Source organism: Rhincodon typus, chromosome 24 (assembly GCF_021869965.1).
Source record: "Rhincodon typus isolate 14 chromosome 24, sRhiTyp1.1, whole genome shotgun sequence".
Taxonomy (NCBI): Eukaryota; Metazoa; Chordata; class Chondrichthyes; order Orectolobiformes; family Rhincodontidae; genus Rhincodon; species Rhincodon typus.
Window position 1 is genome coordinate 34,238,321 of NC_063355.1, and position 18,896 is coordinate 34,257,216.

Sequence of the window (18,896 nt, forward strand, 5' to 3'; positions counted from 1 at the left end):
ATCCTTCCAGGCAGTGCATTCCAGACCATCACCACCTCTGGATATAAAACGCTTTTCCTCACATTCCCCCTAAACTTATTGCCCATCACCTTGAACCTGTGTCCCCTCATGACTGACCATTCAATTAATGGGAACAGCTGCTCCTTACCTACTCTGTCCATGCCCCTCATAACCTTGTATACCTCAATCAGATCGCCCTTCAGTCTTCTTTGCTTCAACAAAAACAAGACAAACCTATCCAATGTTTCCTCATAACTTAAATTTTCTATCCTAGGCAGCATCGTGATGAATCTCCTCTGCATCCCCTCCAGTGCAATCACACCCTTTTGTAATGTGGTGACCAGATATGCACACAGTACTCTAGCTGTGATTTCACCAAAGTTCTATATCACTCCAACAAGACTTCCCTGCTTTTGTAAGCTATGCCTCGATTGATAAAGGCAAGTGTCCCATATGCCTTTGTCACCACCCTACGAACACGCCCTTCGCTTTCAGTCTATGGGCAAACTCCAAGGTCCCTTTGTTCGACAGAATTTCCTAGTGTCATGCCATTCATTGAATACTTTCTTGTCAAATTACTCCTTCCAAAGTGTATCACCTCACACTTTTCTGGGTTGAATTCCATCTGCTGCTCATTTGCCCATTTGACCATCCCATTTACACCCTTTTATAGCCCGAGACACTCAACCTTACTGTTAACTACCCAACTTCATCTCTGCTTTAATTCCTCCATAGTAGGTAAAGTATATATTTTTAAAAGTAAAGGCACCATAGTCCTACTGGACCAGAAGACAGCTCTCTCATTAGCGAGAAATGGTGGTGGTTTAACCTGAGGGTCACTATGCCTCAGGTGAGGAGAGAAGTTGAGAAGGAGAGTCCTTCATGCTAACCTCACCTGGTGTGGGAGTCACACCCATAGTTAATACCATTTTACTAGATTAAGATGTGTCCCTTTTCTTTCAACTAACTCCTTTTCATATCTTGCTTTGAATCTTTAGTCAGGTATTCATTTGTAAGAGTTGATGGGTGTGACTAACCAGATGACAATATTTGTATCTTTTGTAGAGACATAATCTTATAATATGAGCAAACTGGCAAGGCTGCATTCATTCCCAGTTCTTGGTTGTATTAAAAAGCTTTTTTCCCTGCACTGTTTCAGTTCTGATGGTGCCACCATAATAAGTTATTAAGGCAGCCCATGAACACTAACCCAGCGATCACTAAGGTAGAGTGATATATGTTACCTGGATAATGTATGACATGAACAGATTTAAATCTAATATAGGCCACTGAACATGCCTGAGTAGCCTGCAGTTTATTTAACACCAATTGTAACACTTCCTGTATAAACAGTACAAGCTGAGGAATCTAACATAGCAGTTGGTGCTAAACACTAACCCACCGTTTTTCCAGCCCCTGCTGTTTTTTGTAAACTCTGCTGGCCATAGACCAACAGACCAAACACATTTTGAAATTCCAATATTCAATGAATTAATTCAGACTCATCATGGATTTAATAACAAAATGCTCAAATCTGGCAGAGTCCCAACACCACCAGCAAAGTTTTGCAGCCAGCAGAAACAAGGCCAAGTTATTTTATTCAAAACTTTCCCACAGAACATGATCCTGCTTCTTTTGGCCCCACAAGGAATCCTTATACCTTCCTCTACCCCAACTTTCCTCCCTCCCTCGCTAAAATTATAATGATCTCATTCACCACCCAGTGCCTTTACAGCAGATCGTATCCCTGAGCTTCCAGTTCAGTCTGAAACACCGCAATTTTCCACTTTTGCCTGCCTGTGTCCATGTATTCCCCCTCAATCAGGAGTAAGCATCGTGACAAGTAACTGAGACCCAAGATTTAAAATTGTTCAGGCCTCAAGCTAGTACGATCTTGTGTGCCTCCCTCCCAATCCAGGTCTGCACATCATTGTCCTGTCCCAAGCTAAGTTGGAGCCTCTGTCTCTGAAATTACCTATGCTCCAAATAGATAAAGTGCTGAATGGATGCTCTGTGTTCCTCCGTAACTACTTGGCTCAGAACGCTAGACGTGAATTCATATTGCACCTCATACAGAACCAACTCATAAACCAATAATGCTTTATGAGAATAATTTTGAATGCAGAGTTCTGAGTTACAGAAAGATCTGGATGTCTTCAGGCTTGAATCACAGAAGGTACATCAAGTAATTAGGAGAGCCAATCGAGTGTTAACATTTATCACGGGGTGGCACAGTGGTTAGCACTGCTGCCTCACAGTGCCAGGGTTCAATTCCACCTTCGGGTGACTGTCTGTGTGGAGTTTGCACGTTCTCCCCGTGTCTGCATGGGTTTCCTTCGGGTGCTCCGGTTTCCTCCCACAGTCCAAAGATGTGCCAAAAGAAGCAGGATCATGTTCTGTGGGAAAGTTTTGAATACAATAACTTGGCCTTGTTTCTGCTGGCTGCAAAACTTTGCTGGTGGTGTTGGGACTCTGCCAGATTTGAGCATTTTGTTATTAAATCCATGATGAGTCTGAATTAATTCATTGAATATTGGAATTTCAAAATGTGGATTGGCTATGCTAAATTGCCTGTAGTGCCCAGGGATGTGTAGGTTAGGTGTGTTAGACTTGGGAAATGCAGGGGTAGGGGAATGGGTCTGAGTGGGATGGTCTTCAGAGGGGCGGTGTGGACTTGTTGAGCCGAATGGCCTGTTTTCACACTGTAGTGGTTCTGTGATTCTATGAATCCATAGATGTGCAGGCTAGGTGTGGATTGGCCATGCTAAATTGCCCATAGTATTCAGGGATGTGTAGATTAGGGGGATTGGTCCAGGTGGAATGCTCTGAGTGTCGGTGTGGACTTGTTGAGCCAAAGGGCCTGTTTCCACACTGTAGGGATTCTATGATTTATTGTAAGGGAATTAAATACAAAAGTAGGAATTTTATGCATCAGTTATACAGAACACCGGTGAGTATTCGTCACCTTTACTTCAGGAAGGACATAAATGTGTTGAGAATAGCTCAGAGAACACTTACTAAACAAGTACCTGTGATGGGCAGGTATTCCTATGAGGAAAGGTTTAACAGGCTAGAATTGAATCTACATTTTGACAAGTAAAAGGTGACTTGATTGAAACAAATAAAATTCTGAGTGGTCTCGACAGGGTAGCTGTGGAGAGGATGTATTCTCTTGTGAGAGAAACTAGAACTAAGGGTCACTGTTTAAAAGTAAAGGGTTTCCTATTTTAAACAGATGAGGCTCAAGTTTTTCTTTTACAGACACTAAGAGTCATTGAAACCTACTTCCTGAAAAGCAGCCAAAACAGATTTCCTGAATGTTTTCAGGCAAAAGTGGACAGATTCTTGGTAAGAAAAAGGGTGAAAGTTTATCGGGAGTAGGCAGGAATGAGGACTTGAGGTTTCAATCAGATCAACTATGTTGTTATTAAATGGTGGAGCAGGTTTGAGTGCCAGAATAACCTACTACTTTTTGTTTGTAAGTTTGTCATAGGGATCAATATTATGTTCAGACTATAGTATAGTATACGAACCTAAGGTCACAACAGTGACTTCTATGAGATGCAGACATCATGCTTTTATGGAATTGATTTGTCCGATCATTTGGGGGGTCCTCAAATACAGGTGGGGAGGCAATGTCCTAATGATATTATTGCTAGACCACTAATCCCCAGATCTAGGTAATGTTTTGGGTACAAAGCTAAGAACTGTGGATGCCGGAGATCTGAAACAAAAACAGAAATTGCTAGAGACACTTAACAGATCTGGCAGTATCTGTGGGGAGAAAGCAGAATGATGAGTCACTGGACTCAATGTTAACAGCTTTCTCTCCACAGATACTGCCAGAGCTGCTCAGCTTCTCCAACAATTTCTGTTTTTGTAATGATCTGAGGACCTGGGTTCAAATCCTACCCTGACAGGTAGTCGAATTTGAACTCATTAAAAAAAAAATCTGGATTTAAGAATCTAATGATGATCATGGAACTGTTACTGACTGTCAAGAAAAACACATCTGATTCACTAATGTCGTTTAGTGAAGGAACCTGCTGACCTTGCCTTGTCTGGCCTACATGTGACTAAAAACACACAGCAATGTGGTTGACTCCTAACTACCCTTTGGGCATTTACGCCGAGCTAGCAACGTCCTCATCCTGTGAATGAATAAGAAAAATAATCAAACCCATTAGCAGCATTTATGTATAACTACAAACTATTTGTGGATGTTTGCCTATAAGATTGCTGAGTCTCACCTCATTAAATTCAGGGTTCAGCGTCTTCTTCTTGATCTGAGTCTTTTGTTTGGCCTTTTTTCCCATGTCAGGCTTGAGGCAGCTGAAAGAAATGAAAAGAAATGAAGTTTCAAATGAATGCCATTTACATTAAAGCTAAAATTTCATGAGATGGAGAGAGTTTCTGTCAATTGCTGCTATTGAAGTCAAATATTACAAGCCTGTGACATACAATCATCATGGATTTGATATTGAAAATGTCTAATTAACTTCCCTCCTCTTCTTTATTTCTTTATTTTTCGACCTTTGTATTCTAAGTTTTCTGTGTTTTAAGATGGCGCTGGAGAGTGGTGAAGCTACAACACTTTTCATGGTATTTTGTGATAAAATATGCAAGACAATAAATAAATCAAATCAAATCAAATCTGGAGTCACACATTAATCCTCAGCCAACCTTTTGCAATGCCATTCAGTAAGTACCTGTTGTAGGGGTGCAGTGTCTCAAGGACATTGCATCTAAATTTTCTACACAAGCAGCTTATAGGGAATCAGGAACTTATTTCATGAGAAATCACACGCATGAATGTATTTCAGTCTAATTTTACTCAGTTGTAATAGTGTGTTTGAATTTCAAGGCCTATACTTGTAAGGTGTAAACTCCCTTGTTTCTCTAAAGTCGGCATAAGGAGGGGGGATGTGTTGGGTATTCTAAAAGACATTAGGGTGGACAAATCCCAGGTCCAGATGGGATCTATCCCAGGTTACTGAGGGAAGTGAGAGAGGAAATAGCTGGGGCCTTAACAGATATCTTTGCAGCATCCTTGAGCACAGGTGAGGTCCTAGAGGACTGGAGAATTGCTAACGTTGTCCCCTTGTTTAAGAAGGGTAGCAAGGATAATCCAGGTAATTATAGACTGGTGAGCCTGACGTCAGTGATGGGGAAGCTGCTGGAGAAGATACTGAGGGATAGGATCTATTTACATTTGGAAGAAAATGGGCTTATTAGTGATAGGCAGCATGGTTTTGTGCAGGGAAGGTCATGTCTTTCCAACTTGATAGAATTCTTTGAGGAAGTGACAAAGTTGATAGATGAGGGAAGGGCTGTAGATGTCATATACATGGACTTCAGTAAGGCATTTGATAAGGTTCCCCATGGTAGGCTGATGGAGAAAGTGAAGTCGCATGGGGTCCAGGGTGTACTAGCTAGATGGATAGAGAACTGGCTGGGTAACAGGAGACAGAGAGTTGTAGTGGAAGGGAGTTTCTCAAAATGGAGAACTGTGACCAGTGGTGTTCCACAGGGATCCGTGTTGGGACCACTGTTGTTTGTGATATACATAAATGATCTGGAGGAAGGTATAGATGGTCTGATTAGCAAGTTTGCAGATGACACTAAGATTGGTGGAGTAGCAGGTAGTGAAGGGGACTGTCGGAGAATGCAGCGGAATATAGAGAGATTGGAGAGTTGGGCGGAGAAATGGCAGATGGAGTTCAATCCAGGCAAATGCGAGGTGATGCATTTTGGAAGATCCAATTCAAGAGCGAACTATACGGTAAATGGAAAAGCCCTGGGGAAAATTGATGTACAGAGAGATCTGGGTGTTCAGGTCCATTGTACCCTGAAGGTAGCAACACAGGTCGATAGAGTGGTCAAGAAGGCATGCGGCATGCTTTCATTCATCAGACGGGTTATTGAGTACAAGAGTTGGCAGGTCATGTTACAGTTGTATAGGACTTTGGTTCAACCACATTTGGAATACTGCGTACAGTTCTGGTCGCCACATTACCAAAAGGATGTGGATGCTTTGGAGAGGGTGCAGAGGAGGTTCACCAGGCTGTTGCCTGGTATGGAGGGCGCTAGCTATGAAGAGAGGTTGAGTAGATTAGGATTATTTACATTAGAAAGACGGAGGTTGAGGGGGGACCTGATTGAGGTCTACAAAATCATGAGAGGTATAGACAGGGTGGATAGCAGGAAGCTTTTTCCCAGAGTGGGGGACTCAATTACTAGGGGTCACGATTTCAAGATGAGAGGGGAAAAGTTTAAGGGAGATATGCATGGAAAGTTCTTTATGCAGAGGGTGGTGGGTGCCTGGAATGCGTTGCCAGTGGAGGTGGTAGAGGCAGGCACGATAGCGTCATTTAAGATGTATCTGGACAGATACATGAATGGGCAGGGAGCAGAGGGATACAGATCCTTGCAAAATAGGTGACAGGTTTAGATAGAGGATCTGGATTGGCACAGGCTTGGAGGGCCCAAGGGCCTGTTCCTGTGCTGTAATTTTCTTTGTTCTTCTTTGTTCTTTGTTCTAAAGGTACTGATATACTGTTGTGATTCACCACATTGAATGGATCCTAATCACCTCTCTCAACCACTCATTTTGTTTTCTTAAATTTGTTCATGGGTTGAGCATCTTTCTGGTAAGTAAAGCATTGATTGTGATACAATCTCAGCTGATGGTAATATAAATCAGATCCCAGAGTGAAACCTGGCTTGATAGCCCGTAGGTTTTAATACTGCAATTTTATTATCATGGCAGTCAGTCACTGAACCATCGAACAAGAGGCTGTTGGTGTACTTTTAAAAAAAGAACATAAGTTAATTACACAAAAGGAAAAAACTATGGACTGAATTTGACTTTTTTTTGACTGAGAGTTGCATCGAGGTTTTTGGATGGATTCTTGCCATGAAGCTCATTGAGATTTCTGGTCATTTCTTAAAAAATGAACTTCAATAACTACCTACCCCCCCTCATGGTGTCCAATTCTAATCCCATTTTATCACATGCCACACCCAGAACGACCCACCACTCACCAGATATCTGCCGAAACACTGGCATTCCTTGTGCCCGTACCATCTTTAAAAGCCTGTTATGTACCCGGACAAGCACTGTTCATTGAAGTTGCCCTGCATAGTTTCTGACATTTGCCCCAGTGTAAAAGCTGGAGAATTGTCACCTGGCTTTGCAGGCAGGGATTTTGAGGTCCTACTGAATGTGTTGTGCAAACGTGGGACTTAGAAATGTAGAAAATAGGGGCGTAAGAAAGTCATTCAGCTCTCCAACCCTGCTCCATTATTCAATGTGATAATCACTGATCATCCACTCAGTATCCTGTTTCCATTTTCTCCCCCCACCCTTTGATCCCTTTAGCCCTAAGAACTTTATCTACCTGTTCCTCCAGGACCAGCAGTGGAGTCCACAACACAAGTCCATGCCAGTCTTGTCCAAAGTTGCAAACCAGGTTACAGCAGTCTCAGTGAATTGAAGGAATGCCCAGCAATGCAGAAAGAAGGTCAATGTCCTTCTCTGCTCGGCCACCATAAGTCCCACCATCTTCCCACTGATCCTTCACACTTGCTCTGTCTCTGCTACTCTACGTGCCTGTTACCAAGGCTCACGCTCTACCACTTTCGCTATTGGTTGCTACATTATCCCTTACTCGCTCTCACCCACCCCATCCTCCCAAACCACTAACCCTGCTTGTCATCTGTGCTGTACACTCACTCATTCAGGATACCTGCTGAACTGCACCAAAAGTATTAGCTGTGACACCCACCCTCATCTCTGAAATTACCTGCCTGTCGCTCATTCCAGGAAAAAAAAACTGTCCTAACAGGGCAGAAAGAGTCCAGACGCATGGTGGGCTGAACATGATTAGGTTCCTCATGTGGAGAGGATCCTGATGACCGCTCGAGCAGCTGACTTATCGTATCAAATCTCTCTGAACTAATGTCAGAGGCTACCGATGACTTAATGTGCCGGGACCCCTGAACAAAGGCTATTCGCTCCCGTGTGCAGCATTGAGATTCAGAAGAATCCTAGAAGTGGATCAGGGATGTGCCATGAGAGTTCTTAAAGGTTGGCACATGTTGGATGCCAATGCCAGTGTATGAGGTACATGTGTGGCTGGTGCCCATGGGGTCTGCCCTGAGATGTAGGGGTCTACTGTCCAAGATGGAGGTCCTACAGAGCAAGCAGCAAGCCAAAATCGCCAGTGAGCCACTTGATTTCCACGCTTAGATTTCTCGCCTCTCACTTGTTTGGCGTGTTTGAGAAGGTAGGAAACTGAATATTAATGAGGCGAGTTGTGCCATAAATAAGGCATATAAAAAGTTGTAATCCCACTGATTGGCAACTCGACACACCACTGTGCAAACGCATAAAAGATGGAGGGAAAGTAATGCTCTTGACATTGAGATAGGCCTTACTGGACTTCTCATATGATTATGCCACAAATCTTGCCATAGTCCGTGTTACTCAGACCCCTATAAAATTCCACTCAGTAACACAATCTTTATCCCCAGCATCATCATTTACACACATTTAAATCCAGTGAATTATCAAGCTCATCTGTATTCTTTAATTTCTTATTCAATTGACAATGTCACAAGTGTTCTGTTTCGATCACTTTCTGGACATTCATCAGATGTGATTCTGACAATCTCACCCTGAGCCACACAGACTCACGCAATGAATTTTCTCACTGACCCCTAAGAAGTTAACACAGACAGGGCTTTTTTCCAGGAGTCTAGACTACTTTATGGCTACTAAATAACACATTTTCTGATATGGTACTTCTGAGCTGAACTTGCTTCTGGCCTCTGGCTTCTCCAGCTGTCTCTCTCTGGATCATAAAAGCTCTACTTAGTAGACACTTCAGCAATTTCCTCACCTGGTAACTTGTCTAGTCATTTAACTTAAGTCCCATGCTTTCTTGGCCAATGCTGTTTTGACCCACTGCTAAAACAATTGAGTTTCTGAAACTTAAAACAATGCCACCTTCACAGAACTGAAAACCGAAAACTCTTTACCTCTACTTTAGAACCCAAGTTCCCAAATAATAACACTGTATTATAAATCTTCATCACAATGTCCATCCTTAATTACCCTTGAGAAGGCAGTGATGAACCATTTTTTGAACCCCTGCAGAACATGTGATGTAAGTACATTCACAGTGTAACTAAACGAGATTAATTAACTCAGAGATAGTAGGAACTGCAGATGCTGGTGAATCCGAGACAACAAGGTGCAGGGCTGGATGAACACAGCAGGTCAAGCAGCATCATAGGAGCAGAGAGGCTGACGTTTCGGGCCTAGACCCTTCATCAGAAAAGGGGGAGGGGAAGGGGGTTCTGAAATAAATAGGGAGAGAGTGGGAGGCGGATACAAGATGGATAGAGGAGAGGATAGGTGGAGAGGAAACAAACAGGTCGAAGAGGCGGGGATGGGGCCAGTAAAGATGAGTGTAGGTGGGGAGTTAGGGAGGGGATAGGTCAGTCCAGGGAGGACGGACATGTCAAGGGGGCGGGATGAGGTTAGTCGGTAGGAGATGGAGGTGCGGCTTGAGGTGGGAGGAGGGGATAGGTGGGAGGAAGAACAGGTTAGGGAGGCAGGGACGAGCTGGACTGGTTTTGGGATGCGGTAGGGGGAGGGGAGATTTTGAAACTTGTGAAATCCACATTGATACCATTGGGCTGCAGGGTTCCCAAGCGGAATATGAGTTGCTGTTCCTGCAACCTTCGGGTGGCATCGTTGTGGCACTGCAGGAGGCCCAGGATGGACATGTCGTCTGAGGAATGGGAGGGGGAGTTGAAACGGTTCGCGACTGGGAGGTGCAGTTGTTTATTGCGAACCGAGCGTAGGTGTTCTGCAAAGCGGTCCCCGAGCCTCCGCTTGGTTTCCCCGATGTAGAGGAGGCCACACCGGGTACAGCGGATGCAGTATACCACATTGGCAGATGTGCAGGTGAACATCTGCTTGATGTGGAAAGTCTTCTTGGGGCCTGGGATGGGGGTGAGGGAGGAGGTATGGGAGCAGGTGTAGCACTTCCTGCGGTTGCAGGGAAAAGTGCCGGGTGTGGTGGAGCTGGAGGGGAGTGTGGAGCGGACAAGGGAGTCACAGAGAGAGTGGTCCCTCCGGAAAGCAGATAAGGGTGGGGAGGGAAAAATGTCTTTGGTGGTGGGGTCGGATTGCAGATGGCGGAAGTGTCGGAGGATGATGCGTTGGATCCGGAGGTTGGTGGGGTGGTACGTGAGGACGAGGGGGATTCTTTTTTGGTTCTTATTGCGTGGACAGGGTGTGAGGGATGAGTTGCGGGAGATGTGGGAGACACGGTTGAGGGCGTTCTCGGCCACTGAGGGGGGGATGTTACAGTCCTTGAAAAACAAGGACAACTGAGATGTACGGGAGTGGAATGCCTCATCCTGGGAGCAGATGCGGCGGAGGCGAAGGAATTGGGAATGGGGGATAGCATTTTTGCAGGAGGGTGGGTGGGAGGAGGAGTATTCTAGGTAGCTGTGGGAGTCAGTGGGCTTGAAATGAATATCGGTTTCTAGGTGGTTGCCCGATATGGAGACAGAGAGGTCCAGGAAGGGGAGAGAGGTGTTAGAGATGGTCTAGGTAAACTTAAGGTTGGGGTGGAAGGTGTTAGTGAAGTGGATGAACTGTTTGAGCTCCTCGTGGGAGCACGAGGCGGCGCCGATTCAGTCATCAATGTAACGGAGGAAGAGGTGGGGTTTGGGGCCGGTGTAGGTACGGAAGAGGGATTGTTCCACGTAACCTACAAAGAGGCAGGCGTAGCTTGGAGGAATCAGAAGTTGAAGATAACTAGCCAGGAGTAAGTTATGAACATTTTGTCCATGTTTTGTGCAATTGAGGAAGTTGTCAATTTTTACCTTAACAATGTAGCAATAACTTTGAAAATGAGCTCATTGGTAAATGAACAGAAAGAAATACAGAATGCATGAACACATTTACCTTGCTAATTTAGGCAAAGAACAAGACAAAAAAAAACTGACAGAAAACCAAGGCTAGATAACAAAACAGGGCAACTTGGATAGATGATCAGGAAGTAAGGACTCGGTCTGAGATTGAAAATGGATGGGTAACAAATTCTACATTGACAGTCCAAGGTTATGCACTGAGACCAACCGGAAGAATGTTGCTGATTTGACAGAAGGAAACAGGCTAACCAGAACAGTACAGCCCAGACTGAAAATTAGGAGTGAAATTGAAATGATCCTGAAAAGAGAATAGGGCTAAGAGTATCAATGATGGGCTTGTGATGGATGTTTTGGCAGACTAGGCAGGAAAGTACCAGTCACAGGCAAATGGAAAAACACACAACTGGCAGTGTTCAGCAGAGGCTGAAACACTATCAGGCACTCTGGAGGTTAGGAAGAACTCAACTAGTAGAAAGGCAGGTGTAAAATTACATACATTTTGACGAAAGGATCAGAGTATCCATTGGCATCCATAGCCGCTAAATGAACACAACGTACAATTCCGACTATCAGGCCTCCCTGCTGGCTGCTGTATAGGAGGGAGACAAGAATCCGGCCTCTCTCTTCAGTATCAACATTATGATCAGCCTGGAGGAAAAGAACAGCGAGTGCATCAGTGTGAAAATGCCGAAAGAATGTCCTGACTGAACCTTACTAGAAAGATTTATACACAATGACATGCCAGGTTGCACCAAACCAATGATTAATAATGTTATTAATTATTTCCAGAATGCACAAGCAGGACAATACTAGCACACGGCAGGGCCTAGAATAGGCAGGATTCACTTGCTCTAAAAACACTGGTAGAGCAGCCTATTTAGTTTGCTGGTCAGAATTTACTGCTGCACCTTAGAATATAGCTGTGAAATTTTTATTGGGGAACCTGTAGTGCACAAACCATCCTGGGGATTGACATCTAAAAATGGTATAGCCACAGTTACTGCACAGGGCAAATGCACTTCAACAAGTGTGCTGGGAAAATCACCATAGGATGCTGCGTAAGGGAAGTGTAATACATGAGCTATAACTACTCTGACAACTTCTTTCAGCTTATCACCTTGTTTTACCCCTCATCTCTCACTTAAAATCCTTGTTCAGGTCCCACCCAGGTATTAGACCAAAGCATCCCTTTCCTCCCTCAGCCTCTGCATCCTCACTAACTCCAACTTCAGTCAAAGATTTTCTTTCCCTTCCTTCTCTGAGTACGCAGATTTCCTCCTTAAATCTCTCCCTTCATATAAACTCCCCCATCCACATTCATAACTACCTCTTCGATCTCCCCATCTTGCTTGATTCCAATATCCATTATAACTATTACTGATAAGGTGGTCTCTGATCATTTCCTGTATCCTCCAGTAGACATATTCTCCTTCCCCCATCCAACCCTACTTTGTTCTGTGTGCACTATTTCCTACAGCATGTTTGATTATTTAGTCTCTGGCTCACAACTGATCATGTCTTGTGGAGTGGGACCTAAACATGCCATTCAGTTTTAAACTTCCTTTCAAAATTGTTTTCGCATGGAATGTTGGTGCTGTTTGCAAGGTCAGGGTTGTTGCCCATCCCTAATTGCCACTCTGGGTCATTTCAGACGGCAATTAAGAGTAAACCACATTACTGTGCTCCAAGTATGGATGGCAGATTACCTTCTCTGAAGGATATTCATGAACCAGGTTTGTTTTTATGAATGTAAGACCATAAGATATAGGAGCAGAATTAGGCCATTCAGCCCATTGGCTTTGCTCTGCCATTCAATCATGGCTGATATGTTTCTCAACCCCATTTCCCTGCCTTTTCCTATAAACATGGATCCTCTTACTAATCAAGAACCTATCCATCTCTCCCTTAATTACATTCAATGACTTGGTCTCCACAGCCTTCTGTGGCAATGGGTTCCACAAATTAACCACCCGCTGCCTGAAGAAATTCCTCCTCATCTCAGTTCTGCAGTGTTGTCCCTTTGCTTTGAGGCTGTGCCCTCAGGTTCTAGTATCTTCTACTAGTGGAAACATCTCCACGTCCACTACATCTGTGCCTCTCAGCATTGTGCAAGTTTCAATGAGATCGGCCCTCATCCTTTTAAACTTTGAGTACAGACCCATAGTCCTCAACAGCACCCCACAAGAAGAGCCCTTCATTGCGGGATCATTCTTGTAAACCTTTTCTGTACTCCCTCCAAGGGCATAACATCCTTCCGTAGATATGGGGCCCAAAGCTGCTCGCAATATTCCAAATGCGGTCTGACCAGGGCCTTGTACAGTCTCAATAGTACATCTCCATAGTACATCTCTGATCTTGTATTCTAGTCCTGTTCAAACAAATGCTAACATTTCATTTGCCTTCCTAACTGCCAACTGAACCTGCAAGCTATCCTGAACTAAGACTCCCAAGTCCCTGTGTGCTTCAGATTTCCAAAGTCTCTCCCTGTTTAGAAAATAGTCTATGCCTCTATCCTTCCTACCAAAGTGCATAACTTCATGCTTTGCCACATTCTATTCCATCTACTAATGACAATTGTTACACTGTACTATTCGACTAGCTTTTTATTTCTGGATTTTATTGAATCAGTGTCTGCTATGTTGGGATATGAACCCTTGTCCCCAGATCATTAGCCCAGGGCTCTGGATTATTAGTGACATTACTATCATGGCACAGCCTCCTTCTTTGTTCCCATTAAAATCATACATATTCTTACGCCAGTTATTGCCCCAGTATACCCCTTCTGTCCTTACCCTGAAGTCTAAAAGACACAGACTTGAATACATTTGCAGACAACTAGTTTACTCATCCATTACCAAGTTTGGTATAAAATATTTAGGCCTGCTCTCCATCACTGAAACTGTTTGTTCAAAGGATATTCATAATCTGAAGATAACCCCTGGCCCCAGTGTCTCTTCTTGATTACTATCCTTCCTCTTCCACCAATTGCCTCCTCCATTCTCACACCCACCTTCAATAATAAGTGTGAGGAGTTGATGGACTTTTGTGTTGCTAATATCAAAACCATTCATTCAGTATCATAAGAAGCACCCTGGACTTTTCAAGTGAAGTATGCATGAGTTATGCAAAGTCTATTTGGATTCCACTGAAGAATGCTGTTACTTAACTCTATAGTAACGTTGGGGTCCAAAAAAGGGCTCGCCCAGTGCTGACTGTTCTAACAAAACCTGGCTCCAAAGAACACCTCATTCTTCCTCAGCGACTAAGAAGCCAACGGGTGGTGTAGTCCTGCCTGTAGCAAGTATGCTGAGCTTCGTTGACTGATTTTCTTAGGATCAGAGAATAGTTAACAGGTGACAGTTCAGTTTATTAAAAATGTTTGAAATTGAGAGAAATGAACTGGGCAACAGATTTGTGAAACACCCTGAGGAATCAGGGGAGTGCTGGATTGTTTCTGGTTTCAGGTGAATTCACCCCTGCTGTAGCTGTCAATCAATGGAGGGGAGTTTAAAAGAGCAGCCTGTTTTAATTTCTACTTATTAGGAAGCATTTAGCCTTCTTTGGACACCTTAAAGTGCAAGTCATGAGTCAAGTACTGAGTAGCAGCCTGTCAAAAAACACAGTTAGTCAGCACTTTTGGTTGGCCAGCACCGCCATTCCAGTGCATTCCATGTTCAATGAAAATTTATGACAATACTGTACAATGAACCTTTAGCAGAAAGCACCTTGAGGAACTTTAAGGGAAAATGGACAGTGACTGGTAGCAAAGGTGTTGAGGTGATAGATTTTGAATATGGTAGAGGTGCTTGGTAATTCTGGTAGTCATGATTTTACAGAGGATTTGGAGGCAAGACTCTTGGGACTAAATGCAACGAAGGAAGAACAATAGAGAAATGGAGAATTTATAGGTAAAGGCAGAAACTTTGAAAATGATATCTTGGAAAGGAGGTCAGTAGAGACCGGTGGGCAATAGAATAATGAGAGAGTTTTAAAGACAAGTAGGGTGCAAAACTTTAGAGGTTGGGCTTTATGAAAACTGATGGCTATAGGAGAAGTCAAGAGGTGACGTTGAACATTTCCAGTGGCAGAGGGAATCAGGTAAAGTTGAAAGATTGTGGTAAAGCTCTATTTTAGGTCAAAAGCTACGCATTTAAAAAGTAAACTTACTAAAGCAGCCAGGGATAGGTAAGAGTACACAATTTTGTTGTGACAGGACAATCTCATGAGTTAGCTTGGTGTAGAAGAATTTCTTGTGCTTGCCTTGGTAAGCTTGAGTCTGAAATACAATGGTGGTCATAGGATTCAGGGGAGATCCTATAATAATAAGTAAATCCTATGGTAATATATAGACCCTATAGTAACATGTAAATGATGATTAGCATACCACATCATAAGGTGACTGTGTAGGGGCAGGAAGAGAACCCATTGCTGGAGATGAACCTTATTGGAACAAGTAGCATGTGATAATCCTGCCTCAAACTTGGACAGTAAAAGAGAGTTGTGAGATTTTGAAAGTCAAATGCATGGACATAATGTTTAGCATTTGCCAAGGACTGTAACTTTAATCTGGGCAGTCTCAATAGAATCACTCTGGAGGGATTTGGATGATGGAAATGTGGGAGAAATAAACTCTAGATTGGACAGTCTTGGATTCGAAATGGAGATGACAAATTAGCTTGTAGTTAAGGTGAAAGGACTTCTTTGTGGCTTTTATTGAGGAGAATGGACAGGACAGATCCAAAAATAGAATGAATATTGTTTACAGAAGTCAAATAAACCATTTGCAAATTATTTAGTGACCTTCGCAATCTATGCGAAGAAATATTTTCTGAAGTATCATCAGTATTGTGCAAAATAAATAGGAAACAATGCAGCCAATTTGCAGAAAGAGATCCTCAAACAGTAATACGGTAATGATCTGATAATCTGCTGAAGAGTTTTCAACTACCGAATCCATTGAGAGTTTGTCCTTGGCTTTTGAAAACATAAACCACACTGAAGCCAGCAACAGTCTTGAGTTTAAAATGTTTGGTGTAGGTCCTTTGTGATATTTTTCAAAAAAACCTGCAGAACGTGATGGGTCTCTTCATAAATGAGACCAGAGCTGCAGATAATGGCCCAATGGCAAGCCTGGTAGTAAGTAGCCAGCTTGATAATACCTGGATATTATCTCAAAGGACTTCATAATGTTAAGGCCTTTATAGCCTTTGCCCCTGCTGGACATCACAGCTCAGAGACAAGCAATCTGCTTGAAAAATATTAGTTGATGAATAAATGTTGACTAGAACACAAGAGAATTCCACAGCAATTCTCAAAGTATCGCTGATTGCCATGGGATACTTTACCACTATGATCTGAGAGGAGACAGGATATGTTTAAGATTTAAGTCAAAAAGTGACATCTCCAACAACACAGCACTTCCTCAGTACTGGAGTATCTGGAGCATAAATTTTCTGGCCAAGTCACTGAAGTGTGTGACTTCAGCAAGAATGACTTTTGATTCCATGATGGAAAATAATATGAATTAAGTCTGGTACACTAAGGTGGTCCTTCTAATCTTTAAAAAGGGAGGTGCAGTGTTGTTGATGATGGTCAAGGGCTTCAGTTGCTGCCACTGCAACTGCAGGGGCACACTGATCACCCTGCAGTCACTGCCTGTGAAGTTATTGCAAGCAATGCTGCAGGCATCTAGCTGTATCAAAAAATGGCTGGCACAGTGGCTCAGCAATTAGCACTGCTGCCTCACAGCGCCAGGGACCCAGGTTTGATTCCAGCCTTGGGTGACTATCTGTGTAGAGTTTGCACATTCTCTCCGAGCCCGAGTGAGCTTCTGGTTTCCTCCCACAGTCCAAAAATGTGTGGGTTGCTTGGATTGGCTATGCTGTAGTGTGCAGGCTAGGCAGATTAGCCCTGAATAATGCAGGGTTACAGGGATAGGATGGGTGGGGAGGTGAGTTTGGGTGGGATGCTCTTCGAAGTGTTGGTGTAGACTTGATGGGCCAAAAGGCTTCTATCTGCATTGTGGTGTTTTAAGATCATTCTATGATCTGCTTCACACACTTCCCCTAACTCATGGATTCATAGAGATGTACAGCACTTGTAAATCTTTTCTGAACCCTTTCAAGTGTCACAACATCCTTTCTATGGCAAGGAGACCAGAATTGCACACAGCGCTCCAAAAGTGAACTAACCAATGTCCTGTACAGCTGCAACATGACCTCCCAACTCCTAAACTCAATGCATTAACCAATAAAGGAAAGCATACCAAATATCTTCTTCACCATTCTGTCTACCTGCAATTCCACTTGCAAGGAACTATGAATCTACACTCCAAAGTCTTTTTGTTCAGCAACCCTCCCCAGCACCTTCCAAGTAAAGTGTATAAGTCCTGACCTGATTTGCTTTTCCAAAATGCAGCACCTCACATTTATCTAAATTAAACTCCATCTGCCACTCCTCGGCCCATTGGCCCATCAATCAAGGTCCCATTGTGCTCTGAGATAACCTTCCTCACTGTCCACTACATCTCCAATTTTGGTGTCATCTGCAAACTTCCTAACCATACCTCCTATGTTCACATCTAAATCATTTATATAAAGGACAGAAAGCAGTGGACCCAGCACCGATCCTTGTGGTTCACCCCTGATCACAGGCCTCCAGACTGAAAAACAACCCTCCACCACTACCCTCTGCCTTCTACCTTGCTAACCAGTCTACAATGAGAAATCTTGTCGAACGCCTTACTGAAGTCCATAAAGATCACATCCACTGCTCTGCCCTCATCAATCCTTTTTGTTACTCCTTCGAAAAGCTCAATTAAGTTCATGAGACATGATTCCCATGCACAAAACCATGTTGGGTATCTCTAATCAGTCCTTGCCTTTCCAAATACATGTAAATCCTGTCCCTCAGGATTCCCTCCAACAAATTGCCCACCACCAATGTCAGGCTCACCGATTTATAGTTCCCTGGCTTTTCCTTACCACCTTTCTTAAACAGAGGCACCACATTAGCCAACCTCCAGTTTTCCGGCACTTTGCCTGTGGCTATCAATGATACAAAAATCTCAGCAAGGGGCCCAGCAATCACTTCTCCAGCTTCCCACAGAGTTTTAGGGCACATCTGATCAGGTCCCAGGGATTTATCCACCTTTACGCGTTTTAAGTCATCCAACACCTCCTCCTCTGTAATATGGACATTTTGACTTCCAAATTTTTGCCCATCTTTTCCACAACTCCATGTTTGAATATCTCCAATCAGGTTTTTAGCCCTGTACAGTACAGAAATTGCTCTTGACAAAATCACGAATGAGAAACTTTGAAAATATGACTGAGGAAAATGATTCTTCTTCTTCAAGCCACCTGTAACTTTTGACACAGTTGACCACACCTCCATCTCCAGCACCTCTCTTCCTCTGTCCATCAGGGTGGAACTACATTTCGTTGGCTCCATTCTTATATACCTACTTGTAGACACAGATTCACCTGTAACATCTTCACATCCTAACACCATTACTGGTGGAATCCCCCCCCAGGACATTTCCTCCTTCACCTTTTATTTCCCATCTATGTGTTACCTCTTTGGAAAGATCAACTGAAAATAACAAGTGATTCAGATTCCACTTGTATAATGACAACAATCAGTTTCATCTCACCATCAACTCTCTGAACTACTATCCCTCTGATTTGTCATAAATCCAATACTAGATGAAGAGCCATTTCCTACAAGTAAATATTGGGAAAACTGAAGCAATTGTTTTGAATCTCACTACCAGCTGTCCTTACCACCGTTTCCAACCATTGAGTTCTGAGGAAGGGTCACGGACCCTAAACGGTAACTCTGATTTTTTCTTCACAGATGCTGCCAGACCTGCTGAGCTTTTCCAGCAACTTTGATTTTGTTCCATTGTTTCCAACCCTGGGTACTTCTGAAGCTGAGCTGGA

At 43.4% G+C, this 18,896-nt stretch overlaps 1 protein-coding gene across 1 annotated transcript in view; it reads right to left on the reverse strand.

Moving 5' to 3' along the window:
* Positions 1-18,896, reverse strand: part of LOC109920806 (rabphilin-3A-like) — a 220,963-nt gene that overhangs the window by 13,097 nt on the left and 188,970 nt on the right. The window contains exons 16-17 of the mRNA XM_048611789.1: positions 11,450-11,601; positions 4,251-4,332 (exon numbers count right to left, since the gene is read on the reverse strand). Coding sequence (XP_048467746.1) covers positions 4,251-4,332; positions 11,450-11,601 — 234 coding nt within the window. The remainder of the gene's footprint in view (positions 1-4,250; positions 4,333-11,449; positions 11,602-18,896) is intronic.